A 21107-nucleotide genomic window follows, 5' to 3' on the forward strand; every position below is an offset into this window, starting at 1 on the left:
TGCTTATTCTCAAAGCTAGCCAGCAGTTGGTTTTGCTAGGCACAGAGGAAGCCCTCAGCAGCTCCTCCGAGTAAAAAACACTTCCGTGGGTGGCTCCACTGCAAAACCAGCATAGGCTGTTCTTTAAAGAGATGCCTAGTTCCATGTTAAGCGCTGTGAAATTTATTTTAGACTTAACTCTTGCTTTTAATTCAAGAAAATGAGTGATATAATAATAGATCTTTGAGTGTGTTTTAGCTCACATAAGTCAATGTCCTTTAATAGTTTACATTTGGAAAAATTCTTATGCTGTAATAGCTTTTCAACTAGTCTAGGATTTAAGTGATGGTAGTATGTTGAGCCAATTTTATGTGACCTTACATTTATTGAAACTTCACAAAAAATTGAAGATATTCATCTTGCTTTAGCATAACCTGTCTGTGGCAGGTATTTATTACATCTCATGAGGAAGTCCAATACAGTAAACAATTATACAAATTAATCATTATTGAATCATTCCATTACTGCGATGTTGTTTATTTCATCACCTAATAGTGAGCAGCTGCAAGATAGCTTAGACATTTTTGCTAAGATTTCTGTTAAAGTTACTGGCATTGTTAACTTTGATTTTGTGTGTATTCAGCTCCAGCAGATCAACTTCATGAGTTTAATGCAAATAGTGCAGTCATCCTTTACCAGTGTGCCAAATGTGCAGCAAGTATTACAGCAGCATCAGTCGGTTCACCTGGCAGGGAGGCAGCCTGCACATGCTGCTGAAAGCAATGTTTCTCCAAAAACAGAGGTGTTCTCTCAAAAAGAAAAAGGAAAAACTGGTCAAGAGAACTCTGTTTTTCATCCAAGGAAGAATGTAGAAGATGAAGGCAACAGTGGTCAAATAAAAGTAGGTATATAAAAGTGTAGTTTATGAAGACTGTTATCTGGTATGTTATCTATCCTGTTGAGTTAGGAAATGTGTTAGTAGTGATTGGTGTAGATAAAACTATTTTTGTGTGTATTTAGTCCATGGTTGATACGTAAGTATTTGTTTTGTTTGCTTTTATTTAGAATCATCTGGATATGAGTGCCTCTTTGACATTATTTGAAAGCAACAGCAAGGAAACAGAATTAATGTCACCATCCCAAGATTTGCATTCTTCAGTGCCTGCTAAACCACTTCATCTCCTAACTCCTTCCTCAGGCATCCAGAAAAAAGTGAAGCTTATTCCTATTGAAAAAAAAATTAGTTACTCAAATGGATTTCCTTTGCTTGAGCTTGAATCAAATTATAATGTTAAACCAGCATTTTTACATCTAACAGAAATGTCATCAGCATTTTCCAGGCCACCTCCAGTACCACGAGTAGCTTGGAGTTCATCAGATTCCTTACAGAACCATCAGTTATCATACACACCAAGAAAGAGTAAAGCAGAGGAAAATTTCCACAGAAGTAGATACAACCCTGAGACTTTAAGACAAAAGCATGAAGAAGAAGAGAGATGGGCAGAAACAGTGTGTAAGGTCCCTCCCAAACATCTGAATTCAGATCAGTGTGAAGGACAGCCAGAAGATTCACCTCAGCTGCAATTTCCTGAAAATGTGCATGTGCTCAAAACACCAACTGCTCAGAACGTGGCTGCCATTCCACTGTTGCATTTGCTTGACCCAGTACCTAGAGTTCCACCAGCTGTAAGGCAGCCAATCACTACTACTTTAATACCTGTTAAACCTGCAACAAAGGTTGCTGACACCAGAGGAACACAGTGGGGTGCAGGAATAGCACTACTTCAGATTAATTTACCTCAGAAAAAGAAGGTACTGGATTTTAATAAATATTTTTCTAGGTTGTAGTGTTTTGTCAGTTTCATGGTTTCTTAGTCATCACAAATAATTTCATGTTTAGAGACTTTGAATTTGAAATTTTTCAGCACAGGTACCAAGAGGGATCTAGAACTAAGGGTACCTGCTTACTGACATGTCAGTATGAGGCAGACTGCAAGCCTGAAAGTGTTTATCACTACATAAGATTGATTCTATATTCCATAGTTCATCAATGTTCAGCCCACTGCTAATGAGTGTAAAGAATTTACTATCTAAAATACTGGACAATATTTATATGGTAAAAAACTAGGGTATTTTCCTATAAAGCTTATAATAGAATTACTTACAGAAATAGAATGTGGTGAAAAATCCTTTTTTGCAGGGCAGAAATGGAATGGCAAAAAGCTTGGTAAGAAAATATTACAGATGCTGAATACCTGATGTTTTGAAAAATGTTATTTCTTATACACTTACATGCTTGCATATCCCAGTTGAAGAGAATGGAAATGCTTTTCCTTGAAAACTGCTTCTTCAGTCCTTGTCTACACTGGATGGTTCCTAACTTCACCCTGAACTACCTACATAAGAAATGCAAATATTAGTGAAATATGTTCTATGGATAAAATTCATGTGCTCTGTGTAGAAAATTCATACCTCTTAATTTTCAGAAAATAGTTTATACATGTACATATTGGCAGGGGTTCTGGTCTGATGCTATTAATATTCCATTTCCATATTCTTAAGAAAATGTTACAGGAGTTTCATTTGTGTAACTGAAATCCAAACTGGACTTACTTTCTCCAGCCAATCTGGGGTTCCCCTCCCCATTTTCTGTCTTCCTCTCTCTCTCTGAACTCTTTTAGGCAACAAACCTCATCCCACCTCGAGATCTCATTGCATTTGAGCAAGGACACAAGCATCTTTTTGTGCCCAGTACTTCCTTTCAAAAAGACCAAGCCAATCCTATCCAGCTACTAAGAACTGACGTTGGACCATTTGAACTTAAAGATGTGCAGAGCAAAAGAAAAAGGCAAGCCATATTTTTAAAGTAGAACTTCACTTTGACAGACTAGCTGGTAACCTGTACCTTCTAGCTTTGGTATCAGAGGGAATGTATTCTCTCAGCAGAGAATAGAATAGTAAGTGTTCGTAAAGACACAGCAGAAGTGTGTCATTAGGGTGTGAGGAGTTCCAGCTCTTAGGAGATTTATAAGAAGAAGAGTCACAATAGGAAGGTAGTCATTCCACTGTCTGTGTTTTAAAGTCTTGTTGTCTCCTGCCTATTTTTTGCTGTACATTCTTTATGAAATGCTTCACTCAGTTACATAGAGAATATAAGTAGACTGCTAATATTGTCTGGGCTGCATATTGTCACTGTCATCTTCAAAAAGGAAAGGATTATATGCTCTTTCAGGATAATTAAATATGTAGGCTGTTTTAATACAGACTGTGATTTACAAAATTCCTGCTGAAGCTGAGATTTTTTTTATAAGTATGTTATTTATAACTTACACAGTTGAAACAGTTTGTTTAAGATGCTGATATATATTTGCTCAATTCTTATAAAATGCTGATAGAATGTTCTGGAATAGAATACTTGGTTTCTTTCAGTTATGATGCTTCTGACATTGTGGAGCAGGGGCTCGAGAGTAGTTTTTCACTTGTAAAGTGAAAACTTGCTACACAAGTTACTGCAGATAGGGTTAAGAATAGATTTTAATAGTATCTGTGGAAGTGCTTAAAGCTGTAGTTGCTGCCATATAATCTACTTGTCACATATTAAAGAAGAAGCTGCAGTTACTGTTGTGTAATCTATTTGTCACCTAGTAATTAGAAAACCGCTGTGTAATTGACGTTTGCTTCTTATAGATTTCTTATTGGCACTTTGTGTAGCAATTAATTATACACAAGATATAGATGTGAAATACTATGTGGTTTGTAATATTTAATTTAAGTAATTTATTAGACAATAGATTTGAGTGTAATTGCTGGTATTTGTATGGGTTCTACAACATTTTTATGTAAGTTTCAAGCAGGCAGAAAATGTGATTTGAACTGATCAATGTGCAGCAGCTGTTTATCTTTTCTGATCTTTATTTCAGTGTTTATTTCTTAATAGTAATCTTTCCTAGAAAACAATGATAGGTATTGTTATTATTTCAGAGCACTTCTTACTCTTTACTTGTAATTAATTTGTTGACAGTAAAAAGAGGCGTAGTAAGAAACAACTGAAAGAGAAGGAGGATAAGAAGAAACCAAGCGTGTCCTTCTGTCCAAACGACTCCGTCATCAGTATTAGTGACACAGCAGTGGCTACTGAATCAGAGACTGGGGTATAGAATTATGTTTTTTTCTTAGCCTTTTTCCATTCAAGTATTAGCAGAAAAGAAAGAAGGAGAAAACTATAAGCCAAACAATAATATACTTCTCTTCCAGGCTCTACAAACAGTATGCATATTTTTAAGTAATATACTTGCATTTTCTGTAAACAGGAGATAGATTTTTATAAAGGATTTGAAGGTTGCTATTTCTTTTCCTGGAACATGAACTTGTCTGTTTTGATAGGATATAAGTCTGTATGTACATTTGTAGTAAATACATAAAATAATGTTAAAAACGAAAAAGAAAATATATTTTTCCTGGTACTAATGATAGGACAGGTGACCCAGGCATTATTCTTTCCATGTGAGCATGGATGTATGACAGTATAAGAGTAAGGATGTGCAGCATTGGAATCTCAGTTTTTTCTCACTCCAGACTCTGAAAAAAGAAAGCCTTCGTCAAGCTGGGTTTTGATTAGGCCTTTTTGGTTCTTTTGGGGTTTATCTTACAAGTACCAACTGCCCAGAGCTGTGTTTCTGATCCATACCATACTTTCTCTGAGACTTCACTGCAGCACAGCAGCAGGAGACCCTCACCAGACCTGGAGATGTTCAGGGGTAGGATAAAACTTGAAGAGGACTAAGGAATTTGTGTTAATGCAGGTGATCCCAAGGTATATAAAATAATGTTACATAGTAAGTAAATTCCTCTAAGTTGGAATAGATCAGAGGAATTAAAACACGTATTGAGAGAAGTAAATGACAGTTCTTTTTTTTCCCCCCAAATCATTACTCATATGAGGTATATTGGATAGTTAATATCAACAAGAAAGCCTTTAATCTACACTGGAACTGTTTTTAAAAATGGTTCTTTTTTTCCTTATATTAGGATCACAAACCAAATTCGACATCTTATGTTCAGGATGGTTTTTTCATGTCAATGGGCAAGTACAAGTCTTTTTAATGCTTTGAGTACTCAAAAAAAAAAATCAAGAAGCATTAGTCTGTTAGAATTCACAGTAAAACTCTACTATAATCTATGTGTTAAAAAGTAGGATATTGTGGTCTGTGGGCAATTGAGCTTTCTGCCTTAAGGGATCTTTCCCCAGACCTTTCAGGATGTACAACAGGTGTCCAGAAATTTTGGGAGATACTTGTTTTTTTTGGAATTTTTATGGAGAGAGGTGCAGGCAAATTTAAGATCTTGTACAAATTATCTGAAGATTCAGAATAGTTTTCCCAAGAATTTTAGAAGTATTTTAATTTTTCTTCAGAATGAGTGATAATCTTGTATTTATGTTTATAAACAATAGAGTTAATGAAATAATAACAGTATGTCAAGTTAATTTCATTAGCTGTGGTTGACAGTGAATTCTGTAAACATTTCTAATTCTAAATTTTTAATGTATTTTGAAAAGATATTATTCTGACATTATTTGCCTGCATATTCTAATTACACAAAATTTAGAGCTCCTGTAAAAGAAATTCAATGCATGCAATATTTCTAGCCTACAATACGAAGACCAGGCCTGTGGAAAGATTTCTTTCTTTATATAGTATGTTAATTCATGACAATATTCAGTTCTGTCATGGAACAAAATGCAATTCATTCTCTGAAATTTGGCCTTAAAGAAATGCAAACTCTGTAGAAACAGCAATAAAGAAATTAAGACATACATGTCATGAATGTTCCTCTACTCCTTTTAGAATGTGAAGCAGACTATTACTGTTCAGCATGCTAAAATATTTAATTTAATATCACATATCTAAACTGAATCTTGGTTTCAAGTCAGTGTAACATTGTAAGTGCCATTGTTTATTCACATAAAGTTGGTAGCATGAATTTTTCTTGGAATCATTTATGAGGTATGCTTAGACAAGTTATCTGTCATAAATGCAAATAAGAAAATGTTGGGGCCTCTAGTTGTGAGTTAGTATTATTGCTTTCAAAGGTGTCTAATTTTTATATTGTTAATAGACACCTATTTTGTATTACCACATTTTAGATGCAATGGATAAAGCAAGTATTACCTCAGCAGATCTACATTATTTGGCTTCTGTAGGAAAAAAACCAGCAGAAACTCAAGATGCAAGTACTAATACTAGCCCAGGTAAATGCTACATGGGTGATCTACAGAAACCAACTGTTACTAGTGTTGTTTCTTGATTAGTTGTGCTCTTCGATCAGTTTTCAAAATGCCGCAAGTTTGTAAAGGGGAAGCAATTTTTTGTTCAGTTTTCTTGTTTCAAAAATAATTAAACCAGAAAACAATGGAATAATTTCTAGTTGGAAATTAGAAAGCAGTAGTTAAAATAATTATAACTAAAAATATTACAGATGCAATTATGTAAGAGTCTCCTCATGCTTTCTGTAAGTCAGTCCTGCTGTGACTTTTTCTGAAAGCTTGTTTTAACTTGACTTTATCGAAATGCAATTTAGACAATGTTTCACACTTGATTGAAATTGCTTCCTTTCCTCTTCCCCCACTTTTCTTTGATTGTAAACTGGCAAATCAGAAATGTACACTCAGATAATGCCATTGGTATCTTTACATAAACATAGGCATTCTGGTCTTCTTTTTTTTCTTCCGATCAAGTGCTCAAATCATACCAGGATTGGGGGATCAGTGGTGGAAATGAGGTTTCCAAATTTCAAAAAAATGAGCTGGTCACGTCTGTTCCTGCATCAGGTGTGGCTGCAGTCTTTCTCCATTTCATTTGTTGTTTGGGAAGTCTGTAAAAGTATTACTGTTCTAACATGGGTTTTGTGTGTAAGTGGGTTTTGTACCTGAGACAGCTTAATGCAGGGTATAGGTAAAATGCTAATTTATCTGACATCTTGATACCCAAATCCTTATTTTGTGGATTTTAGCTTGATTTTAGTGCCCACTTTAATCTTTAGATTTAGTGTAATGTAGATCAAGTTAATTGATCAGTGGGGTGTTAAAACAGATCACATGAAATTGAGCTGCAGTAGCCTTGTTCCATAAATACATTACATAGATTTCAGTACCCAACTATTTTCCCTATGGTACTAAGAGAGCAAACAAATTTTTCTATTATTGTAAAATGCAACAGTGTTTTTCTGTTTGAAGATAATTTTACTATATCACATGACTCATTTGAGATAGTTAAATTAGAGGTTTTCATTTGAGTAATCTAATTTCTTTGGATTAAGTAAAGATGGAGATTATTTTTACCTAAGTAGGAGGGACTTAGATATTAATAGAAGTCTAGATGGCAGCTTATTCAATGCTTTTCTTATCATCTAGAGAATGCAGAGCTGTTTCTTAATAGTCTGAAATTTTTGTGACTTTTACTAAATAAATTCCTGACTATTATTTCCTTGTAGAATCATCCAGTTCGTCTGAGATACTACTGCCAGACATGTATTTAAACCAGAGTTTCCCCACTGAAGTCAGTGAGAAACCTTTACCATCCCATCTGTCAGATGCACCTGATTTGGTTAGTGATCTAGTGTACATATGGTTTAAATGCATTTTTAAGTATACTGTTTGTCTTCGTGAGTTTGGGTTCTTTGTATCTGCATGAGTCAGTTGTATAATATGGTAGGGAAGATTGTATTTATTTTGTTCCCAAAACAAAGTCTGTCATCTACAAATGTCAAGAGGTAATGGTGAGCAATGCACTATAAGCAACTTATTCAAAACCCATACTGTACAATTCTTCATTATCTTGTTGTTTAGCATAAACAGGAATATATCAGTGTGACTGACATTGAAGACAGTGACATCCTTAGCAATTTGCCCATAAAACCTGAGTCTGCAGAAGAGATAATTGCTGCACAGCAGAATGAGAAGCTTGAAATTCCATCTACTGCAAAACTTCATCACAGAGCAGCTTCTGTTACTAATGCAGTTCCACCTGGAGTACTTGAGAAGCAAGGTAAATGATTTCAGTTTTAAATCCAAGAAAAAGTAATACCACTCTTTTGTTGTAATACTCTCACAGAAAATCTGCAGCCTTTTCCCAATTAACCTCATGGCTTTTTAGTCTTAAACATAAACATTGATACATTTGACTTTTTTTGTAATGATTCTTGCCTTCTAAAACACCCTGTTAGGTTTGGGTGGTATTTATGCCTAATTATTTGCAGCTGCTTGTGGCTTATTTAGTGATACTGGTACATTCTTTTTTCCTTTTTTTTAAGATGATCATCAGAAGAATGTGTCAAACAAATTGCAAAAGAAAGATAAGTCAGATTCTGCTACAGATATATTAACTTGGAACACAGCACATGAACATGGAGGAATTCTTCCTTCTTCAGGACTTCAATCCAAACTAATTAATAAAGAGTACTTTTCCACAAAGCAGAAGGAAATGGATATGCAATTACAGAAACTAGAGATCATAGCAGAAAATATGGATCAAGATTTCAGAAATTTCGAAATGGTGAGTGCTGACTGTTGGTTTTTAAACAGTTTATTTTTTCAACTAAAGACAAAACTTCCATTTTGGAACAATATGTTCTCACATCTGCTTAGTATCCGTTGAAAGATATTGAAAATAATATTTTTATATATAATATATCTAATATGTTTATTATATGTTTGTAACATTATATATAATATATATATTATCCATGTTATGATAAAATTTTTATATATATGTATATACAGTGTTCTTCCATATTTAGTTCTGAACGTGTTGGCTGACATGGTTGTTTACAGTGGACCAAATATTGGGTAGAATGGTGATGTTACTAGTGAATGGGCAGAACATATTTAATTTTTGTGTAACTGAGTTCAGGCTGGGCAGGAGACCTTTTTTGGCAAAGACTTCTGCAGTTGTACTTCTGCAAAATACTATTTGACTATTTTTGGAACCTGATCCAATTTGCTTCATAAAATACTTGCATTTTTGCCATCTTTATAAATCCTAATATGGAATTAAAATAAAATTGGGCTGTGATGGATTTTTTATGTGTCTTCTAACTCAGGGTATTCTATGATTCACAGAAGTGTAAAGTCCTCATTGTGTCACTACACACAGTTACTACGCTCAGGTGGATTATTTAATCACTTCTATTCTTCATCAAGATTGTTATTTAAGTCAGATTTTTTAAAAGACCACTGTAGGGAAAAAAAAATCTTGGTATATCCTGTATTTCAGGACCAATGTTTCAGCATTTCATAGCATCTGGATCTTAAAGCTTCCGGGTATCTAGCCAAATCCTGAAGAAAACCCCCTTTTTTCCCCTGTTTTTAAGTTCATACTAGTTGGTCTTTCCTTTTATAACGATTTCTTATGTATTACATGTCAGTTATGAGATTTGTTCTTTTTGAGACTAATGCTCAGTAAAATGTCTCACTCTGGGTTAGTTTTAGTTTTCATTTTCTAGTTTGAAACTTCAGACTTATGAAGATGATGGAAGTATTTTAATATCTGGGTTTTAGATAAAATATATATTGGAAAACTTCAGCTACTTTAAACATAATGTGATCAGTAGGAGTAGGAGTAAAACTGTTCAAACAAATAATAGTGTTTATATGTATTTTCCTCAAAGTAAGTATCCAGAAAATTGTAATTCTCACATGAAATTAATCTACTTGGGCTACTTTGATTCTTGAATATTTTTGTTTGTTTTCAGTCAGAAAACTTGCATTAAAATGTTAAAAACATTCAGTCAGGAAAAATATATTTAAAGTGGACTTTGCATAAATATCTGTGGTGTAAGTCTCAGAAATACCTTGAAGAAAGTATCATTACCTAGTTTTTGGGTTTCACTTACAGTTAGTGAAGCTGATAGATTCTGAAATGGATGCTGATTCAGACCTTGGTGCTCATCCTGCAGTCTCTGAAGCTACTGGAGTCACTGGTGCTGGTATGTGTCCAATTAACAGAAGGATAATAAACTTGCCATGGAATATGCATCTTAAATAAATTCTAGTTACCAAAGGTGTTACTGAAGTATGAACCAAAAATACCACAGAAACAAATAAAATAAAAGGTAGCTGATCTGAATGTTGAGTTATAATATCTTCTGATTTTATTGAAATCTTGTATCAGCTTAAATATTTACTAGAGCAGATGTATTATTTATAGTTTATTTAACAAATAACTGTGTAGTGCCTACTTATAGCTCCTGGCCAGTGCCAAGAACATAATCTGATCTACTTATGGAGTTAATACGGAGCTGAGTGGTGGAACCAAATCATGACTGTATCTGTAATCATATGTAAGACGATATTTAAGATGTCCTTTAGACTCACGCAGAGCAACTCCTGGTCCAGTCATTTTCTTTGTGTGCACAGGACTGGTTCACACAGCACAGTCCTGGAAGTCTCCTTCCATAGGGAGGCACAGCTGATCCAGGTCTGAGCTGTTGTAAGTAACAGATAAATTTAAAATACCACTAATCAAGATATAGAAGGCATAGTTTCTGCATTGTGAGGATTTGCCGTTGGTCTACACTAAGTACGGGTTTTTTTTCTCCACAGAATCAGAACATCATTTGTCAGGCATGATTTTTGAAGATGTTACAGATGACCAAAAGGAAAGCTTCAACTTGAAATATCCTGTGCCCAGTTCTACTACAGTGGATGCACACTCTCCTGCCTCTGCAGCCTTGGCTTCTAAGTCTCCCAGTGGCCTGAAATCACCTTCTGGTATAACTTCTATTGTGTATTTTTCCCCTTTGCATCTTTTAAAAATAAGAAAACCTTTTCTTCATGCTGTAATACTTCTTCATGGCTGTTACACAAAATGTTACATAATGCCAGTGAGCTCATTAAAGTCATGAGCCTTTCTAGATTGCATTATTTAGAATGGCTTTGTTGATATGCTCTGATAAAGAGCACATGGCATAAAAGTATCACTAAGCTTTGAAAACAGTTCAGCAGTGAGTCATACTTGCACTCAAATTCACTGTTATTGAAAGAAAATAGTCAGCATTGGGTCTGTTTCTGAAGCCCGCCACTATGTTGATTTGCACTTATTTACCTAAGTGAATATAAATGTGATATCACAGAAAACTCAAAGCTTCCTCCAAAAGCTGTTTTGACACCTCTGTCAACTACCTATGTCTAGAGAGGTGACATCTCTCTTAAATCCAGTCTACATAAGCAAAATCGATTGATTTATTTCTGTGTACAATAACTACTATCTATGTCTTAAAGGATTATTTTATGATGTCTAATAATTTTGAATACTGAAGGTAAATTGATTTTAGCAATTATAAAGACTGTGGTAGCATTAAAAGGAGGAGGGAAAATATTCTGCAAGTAATTTGTTGCCTGAGATTAAAAATGCAGTTGTGTTGTTTTCTCTGTGTATTGCCTGCATTGCTTGCAGTCAGGCTCCCAAAAGTGGTATGTGCTTTGTACATGTGAATGTGCATTTGATAGCCATATTTACAGCAATCTGTCTTAAAAGGTATTAAAATGTGGTTCCTGTGTCTGTACACAGCACAAGTGAATCTCAAATAGTACACACACCCAGTTAAGTTTTGAAAACAGTAATAGCGTTTTCTATGTATAAACTTGTTTTTTAAGTATAAACTTGTAAGCTAAGAAAACTGTAGGTGATACTAAGTTAAAACTATAATTTTTTGAGATGGAGAGATTAGTTTAGGAGAGGAAGTGGTGTTCTTCCTTCCAAGACAGCCATACTGCTCTTCAATTCCATCTTCTGAATTCCAAGCTTCTTCTGAATACCTGGATTCCTCAAGTAAGTGTCAATCATTAATTTTCCAAGAAACACTGTATAATTAATTGGAACAGACTATTTCCAGTTTGTTGATCATGGGAGAAAACTGTAAACAGTGACAATATCTTCCTAGGAAAACTGCCCGCAAAAACCTGGAGCTGTTAATTGTTGTTCTCTGGAGCCTCTGTGCTCACCTGGCAGTCAGTGACTTGTTGTCTTGTAGGCTGTTAAGCTTATGTACAATATTAATTTATTTTTAATGTCAGCTGTCAAATGTCAATTGAGGTTGACTTGTTTCTATATTTTATCCCACTGGCTGTTTAACATATGTATGATTAGTGTATGTACAAGTGCAAAGATATTGTTAATAAGGATTGTTTCTGTTTCAGGTTCTCACATATGCAGAGATATACGTCTTGGGTATGTATTTTGGGACTGGTGTTATTGACAGTTTACCAAAAAGGTGACTGTCAGGGTGGAATCATCACTTTATAAAAATCAAGGCATTAATTTTCAAACTTAATAAAACCCCTTCTGTTAGCTAATTTCAGACATTTACTCTGACTTTTGTGGTGCCTGTAGGATTTACTTCATGCAAAAGCTCTAGAAGCATTTGAAGTTCTTTTCTAATTAAATGTATTGGAGCTGTTAATGTAGATGGGGCTCTTGTCTATGTGCATTTGTTATTTCTTCAATTTGCAAACCACCTTTTCAGCAAAATACATGAAACTGCTATGGGTAGTTTTCCATGAAGACCAGCTATCACCAGAAAGTTTTTAAAGTCTTGCAGTGTGAGAAGTTTTAAAATCTTAAAGTGTGAGAAGTGTAAAGCAACAGACTGGAGATTTCAAAACTGTAAAGAGCCTATGCATTAAATAAAATGGTCTGACATATATTTTTACTTTTAGCTACTGTTAGTCTTCTGGAGCCAGTAGAAAAGAGTAGTTGGTTTGTTTTCTTCCTGGTCATTCTGCTCCATTACCCATTTTTATTGCTTTGTTTGAAGCATAGCAGTAAACTTAATGGTTTATTCTATTTTTCTAGTATTTTAAGTGGAACTGGTTGTTGTGACTGAAGTGGATTAGGAAGTGATTACATAAGGTGGAGTATGGGTGTGAGGCAAAACTTTAGCAGACACTGATAGCTTGTAGTCTTAAACAATGAGATTTGTTTTTTACTGGGAGCAACTGATTAAAAGAGAGGAAAGAAATTGGAAGAATTTAGGTGAAGCTGTGCTCTCACTGACACTGATTCTTGCTCAAAAGGTCTTGGATATTTGGGTACCATTGAAACTGGCAGCACCCTCTAACCTTATCTCCTCATGGGCAGCAATACAAACCCTGTGGTGCTGCTGGCTGCCAGACTCAGCCTCCTGTGGCTATCAGGTGTGTGAACTAGCTAGGCTAACCATGTTCACACACCACAGCAGAGCTCAAGCATTTCAGTTGTGGATCGTCCTTCTGATGGGACAATCAGATCTTGCTCCTTCTGTCCTCATCAAAAGCTCTCTCAAGTGTACTAACCCAGTGGAGATGTGGGGAAAGAGTATTCAGTCCAAAGGCTCTATGGAAAACAGCCTGGATATTGTTGTTTTAAGTATAAAAGGAAGGTGTTTAGCTTGTTTTTGTGGGAATGTTCAGCATTAATTTAGTAACAACTTTTTCTCCTACCTAACATCAAGCTCTTTAGAAGATCCCCTGCAAATTACTGGTCCGAGTGATGTTACTGATGTGGTGAATGATTGTGTGGTGGAAGGTGACACCTCTTTGCTGGAGCTTGGCTTTGCAAGAACGCAGGCTAAGAAAACCTTTAGGTAATAACATGGCTTTTTGTTGTGTGTTGCTTAAATCATTTTAACCCTGGTTATTCTTGTAGTTCACACCCTGTAAACAATGGAAGCAAGTATGTGGTTTGATGTTAATGGGACTAGTAGAGCTTTTAATCACCATGAACCTACTAGGCATTATTCTCAAATGTACTAATTCTAGTATTCTGGTTTTGAAATTCTTTCCTTCCCATTTGTTTTTTCCTTCCTCTGCTAGGTATAGGCTGGAGCACACTGTTCTTATACAGCAGATTCAGTTCAGACCTTCAGGTATTTTAAAGCAGTTCTGAAAGATACAAGTTTCCTGCCAGTGGTACAGCAGTTTCAGAAACTTCCAGCCCCAGATTCCAGCTGTCATGCTACCCTCCCTTCTGGAAATTTCTACACCTTCCTGACTGGCAGTTATAAAATCAGCTGTGTTCTTTCATGAGAGAGGTCAAAGTGACAGGTGTTTTCTACTGCAGTTTGGAATATCAATTGCTGGCAAGATAAAATAATGCAGCTGTTCAGGTCACCAATCTGCTCCATTGGTGATACAGTTCCCACCAGTTTAAGGTCTAGTTCTATTATCTGAATGTAGCAGATAAGTGCAAGAAAAATTTTAGAAGATGTCTTGGAAATTACTTGTTTACCAGGATTTTATGTAGTAGAATTTTGCAAAAGAAAATTTCCCCTCTTGTTCATTACTTATGCTTCCAGCTGTGTCAGAATTTTAAAGGGTTTTCAGTATTTTTGTTATATCATGTAGTTGTCATTGTTTACAATTTACAGCATGTGCTAGATTATTTCCTGTTTACATCTGCCCTCAGAGTTCTTGATTCTGCTTCTGGGCATTCTCAAAGAACAGAAAAGGAAAGGAAAGAGATACAAACATGGATGAAAAGAAAGCAAAAGGAAAGAATGAGAGAATATTTGAAGAAACTGGATGAACAAAGACAGAAAGAACATCATCCATTTAACCTGAGAAAAAATGTGGTAAGAATAACAGGTGTACTGAAGAGTAACTGTTACTTATTATACAAGTGTTGTTTATTCAGGTTAGGTAATAGAAAGGCTGGGAGTGATTGGGGTTTTTTTCCTGTTGTAATGTATGGTTTCATTTTACTGGAGCTGGCCATAGTTGTGTCAGGTAAGTAAATACACCTGTGTTCTTCACAGGCTGCAGTGGTGACCATTGGCTGCAGGTGTATTACAAAGTAATGCAGGTGGCTCTCAACTGTGATGGATACAGCTGCAACATTCACTGATGAGAGATGTGTTTTTAAGGGAGTGATAGCTCCAGCTGTTCATATGATGTGTTTACACCTTGTTTCATCTTCCCACACACCTCCCAGGGAATGTAAAAAGTGGAGTTCAGATGCCAGCATCCCTTCAAACATGGCAGGCTACTGAGGGCAGTTGTCACTGTCATTTACCCACACTGGAGTGCATACAAAAATCATAAGGGGTTAGCAGATAAGCTAGAATATGCCATGTATGTCAAGTGTCTTAGGAAATTTTTGCTGAAGGCTGGTTTCAATGAACAGTCCACTCACAGAATTTTTTAAATTTTAAATTTAATTAGTAAAAACATATTTATGCCTGATCTGGAAATTTTTCTGTGCTGGAAATACTAGAAAAATTTTTAAACCATACAAAAGCAGTTCAGAAGACATTTTTCAATCAGTATTAACTCTTAAAATATGCATTTGCCATCTGGATGCCTTCAGGACCTGAAAAGACCCTGCTGAGTCACAGGAAGCTCTAGAGCTACAGGAGATGACAACACCAAATATATTTCTATACTTTCTACTTATTGAATTCAGGATATGCTGTAGGTAATTCCAGGCTGAAGCTCTGCTTGTTTTAACTCCAAGAAGCAATTTTGTAACATACGCAAGTTCCCTGTGACTAAATAATTCAATTGTATTCACTTTCAGAAAGAGTAACAGATCTATGTGAAATAAAGTATTTCCTCTGAAAGATTAAACAACCTTTTTGAGCTGACCTGGGATATTCTTCTGTACATGTGTGGAGAGAAGTGATTTAAGAAAAATGGGTCCTGCTTCTCACCCTTTCCTGTGTTGTCAACCCCTTAATATACACTTGATGCTTTTGCTATGGGCTGTTTTCCTGAAATCATTAGTGTAGGGATTCCCAGCTTTCACTAGATGGTTTGGGTTTGGTATAAAGAAAAATTAAAGACTTCAAATTGTACTCTAGCAAACACAGGTCAACGTGCAATCTTGTCCAGTTTTATATATCAGGACAAGATTGCACGTTGACACTGATTTTTAGGGAAACTGGAGGTGAGGTCATTTGAAACTTTGTGTTTGACTGTGAGGACATTTCCTAGGAATATTAATATTTTAAGCATATGAAGTATGGAACATGTGAGTGCAGGATTTCAGTATTTTTTTTGAGACTGGAAAATTATAGAGACAATCTTACTTGAATTTCCTGGTATGGCCATATTCTTTCATAGTGGTTTTCTTTTCTGAAGAGTTTCTTAAGCAGTAACTTTCAAGTCAAGTAAAGTGAGAGTGAGAGACTGGAATGAGACCATAGTACATAATTAAAGATCTTTATACTTTCTTAAACAGCATCATAATCCTACTTCAAAGGATATTAGAGTCTTCCAGAAGAAGAAAGAAGAAAAAGACAAGTAAGTTGCTTTTAAATTCTTATTTTCATATTAGTTTTCCATTCCTGAGAAAGTTGTAGAGATAGTTTTAACTTTATTGCTTATGAAACTTCAGATATGAATGAAATTTCAACCAAAAGAATAAGTAATTAATATTTCCTTTACCATTTAGGAAAACTCTGAACATTTTTATCCTTTGCCTATTTTTGTTGCTTTCCAAATATCATTGTTTATTTTCTTTCCCCAACAATTAGGTAAGAAATGTGCTAACTTTTTGCTAATGATATCTTAAAAGGCTTAGTATATTTTCTGTGCAATCTTGTAAAAAATACTCTTCATGTAGCCTTACAGTACTCACAAGCCAGCTGTGGTGAAATGAGTGACAGCATTAGGTAATGTGTAATATTATTTCTTCACAGAGCCATGTTGTTAGAGCATTACAGAATCAGAGTATCGCAGGCACTTTCTCTGGTGAATGAAATGTCGTCTGAAACAGTGGCATCACGAGCAAGTGATCACAGGACATTGTCCAGCACAAGATCAGCTCAAGCTTACAGAAGGAGGAAGGTGGCACCTAGTACAGGGTAACACTCTAAGCATTAAACCTGTTGTGTTCCACTGGTGTCTTTACCTCCAAATTTTGTAGCAAGTTTATAGACAGGAATGGTTTGAGAGAAAAGTCATATGCTGGTGCAATCAAAGATACAATTTGTCTGGATCAGAGGACTCTCAAGTCCCTGTTCCAGGCTTGTTAAAACCAGTACTGCAAATCTTGGAGGGAGCCTTAAAAATGCCTTTTGGAGCACCAAATAAGCAAACCCAGGAGTTAGCCCAACTGTAAGCAGTGTCCTAATCCATTCCACTCAACATCAGTTCCTTTACGGTAAGCGTGGATAAACACTGGAACAGGCTGCCCAGTTAGGTGCTGGAGTCACCATCCCTTGAGGTGTGACTGGATGTGACATTTGGTGCCAGGGTCTGGTTGACAGGCTTGTAATCCCATCAGAGGGTGTACATGATCTTGGAGGTCCTCTGCAACCTTAGTGATTCCATGAATTCCACTGGACTATAACTAGAAATATAGACCTGAAAGCATCTAACAACAGGCTAGCAGCGAATAAAAATTCGGCTCTGCAAACTCTGGACTTGTTCTCTTTCTTGTTAATTTTCCATTACTTAGGATTTTACTTGTTCTTACTTCCACGCTTTGCTTATTTCCTTTTGAGAAGATGGCTGTATCTGTGTGTTATGAACTGACTGATACATTTACTCAGTTTGATGGTATTAATGCTATGTATATGTGAAATACAGGTGTATATTACATTGCAGTTTTTCTTCTTATAGATACAATTTTATGCTTTTCAGAATAATAGGGAGAACTTTGTACTTACTAGGTAATCCTTTAATTTAATACTTCTGCTTCTCTTTTTCAATACAGTGTCTTTTTTAGTTACAGTTCCAGGATATAACATTAAATTGAAGGTAGTCAGTGCTGTGCAGAGCCTGCAGGTGGGGTCCAGGGGACGTTTAAGTGCATCAGCCCAGCCAGAATCAGACATGCTAAGGAACATCATGCAGGAATCCACTTAGGAGTGGAAGGAACTACTAACTAAGAAGTTTTGTTGGACCTAAAGAGGCTCTGTGTAAAGCCAGTTTGATGTGTCTTCACTGTGATTGCAGCAGTTCTGATTCTGGTGAAGCTTACTGGCCCCTAAGCAGTGTGATTCTGGTGATGCTGGTCCTCAGCAAAGTGGGCTGATTGTGATTTCTCTGGCTTTTATGCCTCTTCTGAATATGCCCTGTGAGGTCTGAGTTGAGGAATGGTATATGGTACACAGTAGCAAGTATTTAAGATTTGTTGTGTCATTCATTTCTTTTTGTCTTGTTGCAGAGGGCATTTGAACAGTCTTGTTCTGGCAGAAAGGAGCAGAAGTGCTGCCAAACCTGGTTTTGGTCAAAAAGTACAACATTTCACCCCAGCTCTTGGTTTTACAGAGTCCAGAGGTAAGAACGGTAATGAAGGTACATATTGAAAAGGATCTTCAGGTGACTCCTGGATTTTTGGGAGGGATATCTGTGTAAAAATCAAATTTATAATCCTGGATGTTTCCTGTCCTGAGGCTTTTGCAATTCTGCTGCTATTGTTTTGCAGAATGATGGGAGTTACCTTTTCTTATCACTTCTCTTTAAATCCAGCATACTATAAATTGCCATAGCAAGAGTACTGTGTAATCCAGGCAGCAAACTTGTAGATGAAAATCTCTAAGCATCTCTGAGTATATTTGATCTGCATTTATAAAAGGAAATGCTTACTTTGTCTTTACAGGAAATGCCTGTATGCTCCTTCAGAAAAGTACCTCCAGAAGAAGACTGAGAAATGCTACAAACTGTCCTGTTACGTTTAGACACTGTAAGTTACACAGAACAATGATGTAGTGCTACATAATACGGGGGGGAATAAGATGCAGATACAAAATTTGTTTAGAAGAGTAAAATTCATATTTTTTTCCCCCACTTAAAAGTATTTTTAATTAGAAACTTGTGAAATATCACCTCTGTTTATTTTCTGAACAGTTTTAGCCAGATGACAGTTTCAAGATTACTGAAATAAGTGTGCTTGATTTTGGTGAATTCCTGAAACACGTGTTATGAAATCACAAGGGACAGAGGCTTTGAGTTTTATCTTTAATTTCAAACCCACTGAGAGAAAGTTAATTACCATCCAGGATACAAGAGTTATGCCTCTCCCTTACTTTTCTATGCCGATTATTTTCCAAGCTCATTAAAATAGGAATTGTCCTTGTTATCCTCTGTATAATAGCCGTCTAATATATCATTTTGTCATAATGTTAGCATGGAAAAATTTGACTAAGCTTAACAAAAAATCCTCTTTGGATTTTAGTGGTACTTTTTCCCGTGCCTGTCTTTGTCGGTCTGGATCCCCAGAAGATTGTTCCTAATCAAATTCTTTAGCAGATACAGTACTTGTTAACAGCAGCAGAATTTCTGATCAAAGAATTAGAAGTGAATCACTCTGAGACTTAGGAAATACTGTAGCCTGATTCTATTCTGCCTTACACCAGAATTATACTATTGGCATAGTTTGGACAGTCAAAGGTCAATGTATTTGACTTGGCAGTATAGGAAATTGACAGAAGTAATAATAAGCAGAAAGGCACTTTTCCTGAATCTGCTCTACTTATGTGGAAAAGTAATTTTTCTCCATTCCATATATTCACTTTTTAAACATTATATTCAGGCTGATCTTTCTCTGATTTCCTGGCACCTTTTTGTATCTGTTTTCCCAGTATATCACATCACTGCTAAGGGTTTCGTGTCTTCTGAAGAGGCATAAATTCAGAATTTATTTAGTTTAGTCCTTTGCCAATAAGGAAGCAATGTGCTTTTGGTGGAGGATGGCACCACAGAGCTGTAGGCGCCATGCATGGTCCTGTTCCACTTTGTGTTCTGCCCTGGGAGGGCAGTTCAGAGCGTGAGACTGGAAGGAACCAGCAGCCTTTTCTCACCATAGACCCACAGGAGTTCTAGATGACAGAGCTTGCAGTTTTCACATGGATTTACACACAGCTTCAGTTCCTAGAACCTGAAGCTTCTATTCTTGAAGGAGTTTTAAGAGATTGAGGTGAAAAGTGCAAGACGAGTTACCCTGCTAAGGTTGGCCTGTTCTCTCCTCAGCTGCTGAGTGCAGAGTCAGCAGAAGCTCAACACAAAAGCCTCCTCAGGTTGCCACTGCAGTTCAGACAGAAGATGTTGATCCTGACGCTGATCGAGATGTGGTGAGTCCATGGACTGTGCCTGATGATATCCAAAGAATACTTCAAGATACTCATGACTCCATGTTCCAGGTAGAGTACCTACTTATTCTATAAACTATTTGATACTTGCCACTTAATATTTTGTTTACTTCTGCTTTATCTAAAATGTGCTTCTCTATTCAAAATTCGTGGGTCAGATAGATACAGAGAGTCATAAATTATGGGGCTTCAGCAGAACCATGCTATTTTTTTTTACAAATGCAGTTTTGTGAGCCTTGAAATTGAATGTTCTTTTTAACAACCATAGAGACACATTGTCTGCCCAGGCAACAGACACCAGTGGGAGGGCATTAAGAGACAATAGACTGCATTTGTTGCAGAATAATCAGACCTGTAACTGGATTTGGACATGTTTTAAAAGAGTGGGATAATTTCTGCTGTCCATGAATGAAGCACAGTGATCAGTTCATCTTCTCTGTCCCCAACAGACCTCTTCAGTGCACAGCATGATTTTCTCTCCTCTCGGCAGTATCAACACCAGCAATGGTTCTGAAAGCACAGGGAGCATCCTCAGCAAGCTGGACTGGAATGAATGCAGTTGAGGCTATGATAGCAGATGTGGAGGACAAGTAAACAGTTCACAAAGTTTCCAAATAGTTGCTGGTGTTTGGGTTTTGTGTTTTAAAATTAGTAATTGTTCTACTTAAAATGGATTGAGGCTTGTATTGGTTTCCTTCTTAAGCAGCGTGGAAATTCTCACTGTTACCAGCCTAGCCTAGATGAAACTGAATTCCTTAAAATGTACTTTTCCTTCCATATGTTTTCAGGTCAAGAAGAACTAAATATAGTTGGTAAAGGCCAACCCATAGTCTTAAACAGATCTGGGTCAGCTTCTTTACATAGAAATATAAATAAAACACTAAAAAATGTTATTTTAAGAGTAGTGTACAACTGTTTTACTTTTGCATTTAATATTCACCATTATTATGAAGTTATTTTTGTAACATAAGGGTTGTGATAAACAGGTTTAATAAAAGTGATTTTATTTGTTTCTGCTGTAAATGATTTACACATGCAGCACTCGTAATTATTGCTGT

At 36.1% G+C, this 21107-nt stretch overlaps 1 protein-coding gene across 1 annotated transcript in view; it reads left to right on the forward strand.

The window, feature by feature from the left end:
- Positions 1-21107, forward strand: part of CPLANE1 (ciliogenesis and planar polarity effector complex subunit 1) — a 62809-nt gene that overhangs the window by 37097 nt on the left and 4605 nt on the right. Inside the window, exons 33-53 of the mRNA XM_077790522.1 lie at positions 623-880; positions 1045-1791; positions 2661-2827; positions 4001-4130; positions 5008-5062; positions 6125-6229; positions 6716-6808; positions 7471-7583; positions 7826-8024; positions 8290-8531; positions 9873-9963; positions 10580-10747; positions 12176-12206; positions 13468-13599; positions 14421-14586; positions 16194-16255; positions 16654-16818; positions 18126-18238; positions 18561-18644; positions 19931-20100; positions 20499-20639. Of these exons, the coding sequence (XP_077646648.1) occupies positions 623-880; positions 1045-1791; positions 2661-2827; positions 4001-4130; positions 5008-5062; positions 6125-6229; positions 6716-6808; positions 7471-7583; positions 7826-8024; positions 8290-8531; positions 9873-9963; positions 10580-10747; positions 12176-12206; positions 13468-13599; positions 14421-14586; positions 16194-16255; positions 16654-16818; positions 18126-18238; positions 18561-18644; positions 19931-20100; positions 20499-20612 (3405 nt within the window). The 3' untranslated portion in view covers positions 20613-20639. The remainder of the gene's footprint in view (positions 1-622; positions 881-1044; positions 1792-2660; positions 2828-4000; positions 4131-5007; positions 5063-6124; positions 6230-6715; positions 6809-7470; positions 7584-7825; positions 8025-8289; positions 8532-9872; positions 9964-10579; positions 10748-12175; positions 12207-13467; positions 13600-14420; positions 14587-16193; positions 16256-16653; positions 16819-18125; positions 18239-18560; positions 18645-19930; positions 20101-20498; positions 20640-21107) is intronic.

Source organism: Lonchura striata, chromosome Z (genome assembly GCF_046129695.1).
Source record: "Lonchura striata isolate bLonStr1 chromosome Z, bLonStr1.mat, whole genome shotgun sequence".
In the NCBI taxonomy this organism is placed as follows: Eukaryota; Metazoa; Chordata; class Aves; order Passeriformes; family Estrildidae; genus Lonchura; species Lonchura striata.